Source organism: Anarhichas minor, unplaced genomic scaffold (genome assembly GCF_050575085.1).
Source record: "Anarhichas minor isolate MPS153535 unplaced genomic scaffold, ASM5057508v1 ptg000030l, whole genome shotgun sequence".
Classification (NCBI taxonomy): domain Eukaryota; kingdom Metazoa; phylum Chordata; class Actinopteri; order Perciformes; family Anarhichadidae; genus Anarhichas; species Anarhichas minor.
In genome coordinates, this window is record NW_027466476.1 from 3831652 (window position 1) to 3841038 (window position 9387).

The 9387-nt window shown below is 42.3% G+C and overlaps 1 protein-coding gene across 1 annotated transcript in view; it reads left to right on the plus strand.

Moving 5' to 3' along the window:
• LOC142964591 (transmembrane protein 132C) overlaps window positions 1–3146 on the plus strand; it is a 91857-nt gene extending 88711 nt beyond the window's left edge. Inside the window, 2 exon segments of the mRNA XM_076104987.1 lie at window positions 1599–2734; window positions 2813–3146. Coding sequence (XP_075961102.1) covers window positions 1599–2734; window positions 2813–2852 — 1176 coding nt within the window. The 3' untranslated portion in view covers window positions 2853–3146.
• Window positions 3147–9387: the final 6241 nt, after the last annotated feature.

Sequence of the window (9387 nt, forward strand, 5' to 3'; positions counted from 1 at the left end):
TAACTTAATATCTGTAGGTTTTGGGATGTTGGCCTAATAAAACAAGCTATTTAATATTCATTTAGTCATATTTCATATCCCTTTAGGCTGCATTTTTCACCTTTTTGACATTTTATAGACCAAACTATGAATCGATTAATATTGAAGAAAATAATGGATAATGAAGATAATTGTTGCCGCCCTGTAAGAGACCTGAGGTAAAGTATGAAAGAGAAATTAAGTGTGACTTGAGCTTTGCTTAAGAGCTCTTGTCGCTCTTAGCCCCGTCAATTGAATACAAATCCTCTAATCTAATAGATTAAAAACAAAGAGCAGTAATTATTTGCAAACACAATTTAGCCAGGTCTGATTAAAAAGAGAATAATTAGTTTTACACCAGTAATTATTATCTCTCAGCATTCATTTTTTATAGTTATTCTTTATAGACATTTGATGAAAAACTGACTTTTATACTGTACTGTATATCTACTGAAGCCAAAAAATGTGCATTCTGCAGCCTTGATTACTGTGCTTTTCAAAACAAAAGACTTCCTTCCAGATTTCATTTCACACTACCAGGGCCCTTGAATGAGCAATTTTACAATCAAAGAAAGCTGCGAGTGTGCATGTGCTCGTGAACACGTGTCTATTTGTTTGTTCTACACCATCCCTAACCCTCTTAACTCCAAGGCCTGAAAGCCAGAGTGTGACAGAATGTGTTTCCTTGGGCAGCTAATAGAAACGGGAGCTTAATCTCAGAGCATGCAAAAGAAACACCACAGCTTCGTACCAAAATGTGACTCACAGCACAAACGTTCATATTTTGCTTCCCTTTGTCATTTGCCCTGGCTGCTCTCATTGTGGCCCCTTTGATCTGCCCATCAACCCTCTCACAAGTTCCCTGGACTGCTCCTTTACATTCCTCTCCCCTCCTCTTCCTCCAAGCAAGGAAGGATGGGAAGGACATTTATCTCCCCTATCTCCACGCGCAAACTGTGAAGATAAGCAGGCTGCACTGTAAGTCCCCTGGTGTCCGTAATTAGGGAGCGTTGACAGACCACTGTGGGGATCTACTTGTGCGCCTTTGGGGATTTGTTCTTTGGCAACATTAAAAGGCAAATTGTGAAATTGCAGTAGGAGAGGGCCTTGAGATGCCTATGTGTGGCAAATCCTCACCCGTTTAATGTTACTGTTTGATCTTTTCTGCCTATCTTTTCATCTTTATCCCCCGTAGTTTAGAGAGAATAGCCGCTGAGATATCAGAACGACTTAGTATTGGTCTTTCCACAACTAGGACACGCCATGTTTATCGTAAGTCTATTTGGTGCATTGACAAAAGGAGCACTATATGCAAATATTCATACAATTCACTTTACTCCTGAGTGTAGAAGCCAGTAAGCTAGTGGGATATTACACCGTACCTGAACAACAACTGGTGGATGCTCTAACTCTCCAACAAAGAGGCCTTGCAATTTCAAAAATATTTTAGTGCTAATGCATTGAAAACAATTTGATCTGTTCCATTTCCATTTCTTTGTAATATGAAGGCACAACATGTTGTCTGTCACTGACTATCTTCTCTCTCTCTTTGCCTATTGTTTGTGTGTGTGATCTCACAGGAGGCCTTGATCAGCGCGTGGCTACAGTTCAGCGACGGCTCTGTGGCTCCTCTAGACCTGTATAATGCCGACTTCTTTGTCCTGACGGCCACCTCCCTCGATGAGGAAATAGTGACAGTGCAGCAGAACCCCTCGTGGAAGTGGCCTGTCATCGTGACAGAGGCGGAGGGCCAAGGTCTGCTGGTCAGGGTGGAAATGACTGTTCGCGAGGTCTGCCAGAAGTTCAAGCGCCGCAGCATCCTGGCAGCAGGGAACTGTAACGTCAGAGTGAAGTTTGGTCACAGTGACAGCTCAAGGGGAGGGAGCAGCGACTACGGCCCCGATGGAGACGACATGGAGAACAGAGGCAGGCTCTCCCCATCCCAGGACAGGACCGGCCCCGACACTCACTATTATGGCAGCTCCATCTCTGACATGGAGGATGGGGCGCTGAAGAGAGCCACCACCACTAGAAGCTCAATAATGCGCAGACCCAATGGAGATAAACTTTCAGACGATGGTAGGCAGAACATGCCTATTGACTTTGCTGACTTCCCTGCGCAAGTGGACCTTCCCCGCGGCCGCAATATGGACGATGACCTCATTCAGACTGCTCGTGGGCTCACAGACCTGGAGATCGGCATGTACGCCCTGCTGGGGGTCTTCTGTCTTGCCATCCTGGTCTTTCTCATCAACTGCATTTCATATACCCTGAAATACCGCCACAAGGAGCTGTCGATTGAGGGCCAGGAGAACATGAACCATGCCCACGATTGGGTGTGGTTGGGGAATGAGGCCGAGCTGCTGGAGAGCCAGATCAGCCTGTCGCCCCAGCAAGAGGAACAGACCTCCATGATGGACTCGAGCGGCGGGCTCGAGGAGGGCAGCCACTTGCTGAACGGAAGCTCGGCCCAGAAGAACGTGCAGGGCCAAGTGCACCGGGCGGCGGACACTGGGTGCATAACCAAGGACAGCAAAGGAGACTCACCCACCACCAAGAGGAAGCGAGTCAAGTTCACCACGTTCACCACCATCCCCTCGGACAGTAGCTACCCCACTGTTAACACACTGACTGGAAGCCACAGCCAGGACATTAAGTGGGTTTGCCAAGATGTGGAGCTGGGAGACTCCAAGGAGTTGCGCAATTACATGGAAAGGTTAAATGACAACGCTTTAAAAGAGGTGGCATAATGTACTGTGTGCCCTTGTAACAAACTCACCCTTATGCCTTTCAGAGGAAAGTAGGTCTGGACAGAAACCGGACCCGGAAATTGACTTCAGAATCATCCCCAAACTGCCAAAGGGTCATTTAATTAAAGAGGATTGTCATGATTCCACAAGTGACTGATAATCACTAATGAAGAAAAATGACAATGAATTATGACATCAGGTGGTTCTTTTTCATTTGTTTATCGGATGATTACCTTTTTATCATCATTTTATTGCTACAGGGTTTAGATGGAAGGATCCCAGGACTATGTAATATTCATTAAACATGTAGATTTTAAAACAAACAGTAACATGACTAGATAGATGTTCTGAATGTGAGTGCACATTAAATGGTTTTGGAAGTTTTGTAACATTTGGATATTAATTTCTTACGCCAGATCCTTGTTCTATGGAAGAGTTCTGGAAGGGCCAAAGCAAGCAACCAGGAATGTCTGCATGTCGATGGTAAAAAAAAAAGATATAACTTTCATGGTTCATGGTTCATGATCATCCTCCTTAACACGGCAGAAAACCTGATCTATGTATATATATATATATATACATACAGTATATATATATACGTATATACCGAACAGTCTCCACAGCATTGTATTGTTGCTCTGTATATTGTATTTTTCATAACATTTAAGAAATACACAACAATGTCAAGAGCGTGTATCAGCTTTTATTGACCGCAGCATCGTTAGGCCTTTCAATTCTCAGACCTAAGGTCATCTGAGGAATGTGGTTGAGGAAGGGGAGCCAATTACACATTCATCTTTGTATGAAGAGTATTTCATGAGATGCAATTTACCCACAAGCCACAACACAATCTGCTCCTCTTTAGTGCTGGTCGGTGGAGGAAGGCAGCACCCATTAATACTCTCATTTCGTCGATTAGATGTCAGTACCCTAACATGACAGCCAGTGTATGAAGGATCTTTTATACTAAACGGCTGGACATCAGTGTAATTTGACATTTTCTACTGAAACCCCCCAGTTTAAAGTGAAGTGAGCTTTGAAGAAAATGCCAATTAAGGTCTCGTTAACCTCAGTGCCATAGCCTCCAGGAAAAGCATACTGACGGACATACTAGGATGAAATGTGCTCTCCATCTCTCGGGCAGAGTGGAGATACAAATAGGGATGATTACAGGCAAGGTGGAAAACGTTTCCTTTTTGGAAATGGATCTTTAAGTATTCAGATAATTGCTCAAATAATAATCGTCTCTGAAAATGTCCTAAACAAAGGCAGTCGGCTGAAAAATTGCATTTTGCTCAGTGAACGTTATTATTATCACAGTGGTGTTGGCTGATTGCGTTTTTTTTGTGTTATTATTTTCCATCAAGCAGAGAAATGTTCACATTATGTTAACTGTTGCTGCGGTGTGGATCAGATTGTTAATCAGCAACGCTCACAATATTAGCTTGGAAGAAGGGAGGTGAGATAGTCAAGCAAATGGTAGCACCACCTTGAGTGTAATTATGGGATGCCATTTAGATTAGGTGAGTTATGTCAGCACTGAATGGAGCACCTCCAGACGCCTGAGTAAGAAGTGCAGTGGCTTTTCTACTTTTATTTAATTCGTTCAAGCAGCTTGTCGACTGATTCTCTTTTCTACTTCTGTGGTGCTGCTATTGATTCACTGCATGCTGTGCCACTGAATTAAAACAACATCAAATATATAGATTTCAAATATATAGATAACTAGCCATGATAGGTAGTGACATAACTGAAGGAGCAGTTTTGGGAAGTGTGTTTATTTGCTGTTTGCTTTCGTAGAATACCATCCTCTTTTATTTGCGTTGAATATGGAGCTACAACCAGCAGGCAGTTAGCTTAGCTTAGCATAAAGACTGGAAACAAGGGGAAACAGCTAGCCTGGCTCTGTCCAAAGGGAAACAAATCTGCCTGCCACACCTCTTAAGCTCACTAATTCATACTTTATAATATGTATTCAAACTGTATAAAAACTGAAGAGTGAAAACATTTTACATAAGCTGTAAAACTTATGTGCCAGACCTCTTAGACGGCACAGTTACTGCCTGGACTCTGAAGATTTAAGCATGTTAATTACTGATCTTTAGAGGTGGTGATGGACATATTCGTTACCTTTACACAGAGCCAGGCTAGCTGTTCCTTCCTGTTTACAGTCAAACTTATATTTTCTGATGTTACAGTATTTTAAACTGAGTCTAGTAGAAGTGAAACATATTATGACCTCAGCTGAATTCACAATTACTCAGGTTAACGGCAGCTAATGACAATATAGTGTGTACACACACACACACACACACACACACACACACACATACACACACAGAGGAAAAACTCTCCATGTTCACTCTTTTGTCTCCGTTTCTGCTGTCCTGAAATGATTTTTGTTGTTTTTTCCTGCAATGCGACTGGCTGTCTCCTGTGTGATTTTCCTGCTTCTGTGGCTCTATCAGTGACTGCAGGGGATTGAAGCGAGTCCATGTGCAGCGTGCGCTGTGTGCTGCTGTGCTCAGCCTGTGGACTGTGAAGGGCGAGGAGAGAGGAGAGCCAGTGCAGGTCTGGGAGGGATTTAACTGTCAGCCACAAGGGGCATGATTGATGAAAGGCCCTGTGTAATTAAAACACCACTGCGACTCTCTTTCCGTGACTGTCGTCGGTGGATTCAGCGTCTTCAGGTAGGAGAAGAACAGCGCAGCCCATTAAAGACCCACCGCCTCCAAACCCTTGGGCTTTGGCTTTAGACGTGTTCACACCTGCTGAGATGCTGCACAGGAGCTATAAAGATTGTATTCACCTCCATTCTTGGAGCATGGCAACTCAGGACTCATTTGTGTTGGCCTTGATGTCTTGACTTCCCTGAAAGGAAAATAAAAAGCCTTCCCCAGGCCTCCATCTTAAATGGATTTTTAATTAAATTGATGATGTGAGACCAACAAACTCACACTAATGGTTGGCAGTGCTCCCTGTGGTCCTAATGTGCCGGGTCTGTATTTGCAATTTCCAAATGATTATTCGCTGCTTGATTTATGTTGCTTCCTGTGAATTCTTTAAAAAATAAAAATCAGTTCACAGTAGATTCACAGCAACTAAACACACCCAAACAAGCAGTCACATAGGAATGACAAGGTCAGCTTGACATTCCAGTCTGACCAATTTTTACAGATGGAGCCGCAGGGAACCAAAGACAACAGCGTTCATATACAACACCCTTGTGCCCAATCTGTGTCTTGTAAACATCATCTCCCACCTGACCAGTGCAACAGAGTGGGAAGACAAACACCAGAGAACACACACACATGTTCACAAAACGCAGAGTAACTTGTCTCACTAACCTTGTAAAAGCTCTTTATTGACTACATTGAGCCTCAACCTAATCATAACTTTACAGGATCAGGCTGATATTATTCGGTAGTTTTCTTATTGTCAACAAATGACACAAAAACCTACCATGTAGTAGTCCATTGTCCATTGTCAGCTGAAGATGTAATTAACACAATTTATGAAAAACAATTTCATAAATGTTAGCAAATGTTGCCTCAAACAGGAGTTAATATAGCAGCTGTTGGGGACTATTTTTAGCTGTGGACTAATGCATATTTGGTGCTCCTGACAACAGCAATACAGTGTTAAACCACAGTGCCTATGTTCATCTTAATAAACGTAATGTTTTTTAATAGTTTTTGAACAATGGAAGTCTATGGCAGAGAGGAATAAGCCCTCTCAGACTTTGTTGCTTTTGATGGTTTCTGATTTGTTGAGAGTCAGAAAAATATAGAACACCACCAGCCATATCTCACTTAACCCAAAGTCCAAATTCCCCTAATAAACTGTGGAGACCAGCCAGTTGGTCCCCAGAATGGAGGTGCATCCCCACAACACCATTTAACAATCAGCTTCTGACTCTTACAATGTGATGTAAATACAAACTCACACACAACAGTATAAACATATGCGCCACAAAAAGTATGAGCCATGACTCAAACCCGCAATAAACAACTACAGCAGCAAGCAAAGCCCTTTAGCAGCATGAGGTGAGTATCCAACCGTGTCATTTAGATACATATCAGCACAGGAGGAGCGGAGCACCGAGCACAGGGGAGCGACATATCAGCCAGCGACCTGAGACAGGTCGGGGCATTTTTCTATCTGCCGGAAAACAATAGAAGGTCAGAGGGCAACCAAGATACGGCAAGCTCAAATGATGTTCCTCAGTGTGGCTGAGAAAAATGCATCTTGATACCTGTATTGTTTTATGGGAGTCAAGCCCCATTCTGTACAAATAAGAAGCTCTAAACCACAGGACCTGCACACAATAACCAAGGTTGATGCGGTAAATCCAGATGGATGTACGCTGTTAAACTCATTTTACGGTTGCTTATTTCGCAGATCATCCGTCTGAATGAACACCCTTCACCTGCCGATGTGCTCGGTCCCACAGAAAACAGTATTTCAAATGACAAGACTGACACTTTCTGAAACATGAGATTGTGAGAAGCTCTACATATGTTTGTTTTTTTCCATTGCTCATATTATCAGTACAAGTGGGGATAGCGTGTTAGAAACAGATGAGCCCTGAGTTAATCAACTTGTCTCGTGCCAAAACACTCATTTGGAAAAGGCTGCAGGATGCCGCCCAACAAAGACAGCCCAGATAAGATAATTAGGTCTGTGTAAATGCAGATGATTAGTACTTAGAGATCGGCGATTTGTCTGCTTGGCCGTTCTCTTAAACATTGTGTCTGCATTAGCTTATCTTAATTAACATGTAATGATACTTCCTAATCCTCCACTTACTGGAGGAACATCTTCTGGAGCATCTGCCGGTTGCTCATTACACAGGTAAGACTCAGTAATACAATTTAAATCAGCTTAGTATTTTGTAGATTATGCTATGCTGCCACATGCCCTCAGAAACGTCATTGGCAAAAGAATATCAAAGGCACGGAGATACACACACCAACTTCCTTCTTTCTTAATTCTTAAGATTATTCTACTTAACATGTCAATTTAATTTTGTATACATCACAAATCACACAATATGTTGATACACATCAACCTAGAACTAAAGATACCTGAGATTAAAGACACTGACTGAAACATAATTTCACCTTTACTGCCTTGATTTGTTGTTACAATAAGTCTTTTCCGTAGATATGCATGCCATCTTAGTTTAGCAACTCCAATCGTTTGATTAGCACAAAAAAGGTGCGGCTGAGGCTGATGGTAATGTCATTGTTTATCTATTCAGTAACTGTTGAGACATTTCACTCAAAGCACAAATGTCGACCTCTTGGTGGCACTAAAGGAAAAGTCAGGGAGTCACCTAAATCACCAGGATGCATCCTCTGGGGACTATGAATGTCTGTCCAAAATGTTGTTCTGAAGTCCCAATCCATCCAACAGATATAGAGATATTTCACGGGTTAAGTTAAAATTTGAACCTGCTGGTGACGCTATAGGAAACGTCAAAGTCATTAGAATTAATCCTCTGAGGATCATGAATGTCTGTACAAAACAATCCATCCTACAGTTGTTGAGATATTTCAGACTGAACCAAGGTGGTGGACCGACAGGCTGACATTGCCAACTCAAACCCTAACCCATGATACTACAATGGTTAAATAAATATACTATCAAATTTAGAACTCTATAAACTCCAGAGGCAACGCATTACCTTGGTTCCTGGAACATGCCAAAAACATGAACACTAAAAAGAAAAAAACAAACCAGTAGCAGGTATTATAGTATATGCTGGTGTGCTCTCTCCAAGGCACAGTTTGCTTAAATCCTGGCCAATAAATCAACTTAAAATATTTTGAGGTCAGCTCCAAAACTATATATCTCAATGTTATTGCCTTGCAATTCTGCCTCCGTAACCACTTCGACGTGTCAGAAATTCCTCTCAACATGAGAAACAAGCCGCCACACTGGAATTATGACCCGGAGGCATTGTGTTGGTTTCCAACATTAAGCTGTCTGCTCAGTCACGGCGATGTGGGCTCTCTGACCAAATTAAACAGGAAATAGCCTTCTCCGAGCCTCGTGGCTGTGAGGGCTTAGCATTAAAAAATGATCTATGGCGACGTCTTGATTTCAATCTGTGTCTGATGAAACTGAGAAGAAATATACTGCCTTTCCCAATGGGAATGCAAAATGAGGCTTTCAACCTCTGCGTTTGCAACCTTTTCCCTAACAGCCGGCCACAGGGTGTGTTTTTTTGAAATATAAATCACTGTCGACTTTGGGTTTCCCTTCGGAGCAACAAACCATAGCGCTAATCACGAAAGCATCCTGGCAGGTTTTCAAAGGCACACGTCGTGATTCTCATTTAAACAACAGGGTCACTCTGCCGCCTGAAATTAAAACATGTTATGCTATCAATGTTCTCTGGAGCGTAAAACATTTGTTCTAGGTATAAACGTTTAGAATGGAACGTTTAAGATACACATTTTCCTTTTATATGAACTCCTGAACGCACAACCTGCAACTTTAAAGGCAGTGAAAAAATAAGTGAAAGCAGGTAAAGTGATGTGACAAGATATCTGAACTAGCTTAGCAAGTTGTGCTTAATTTAGACAATGGCTGAAAATGACAAACCCAATAC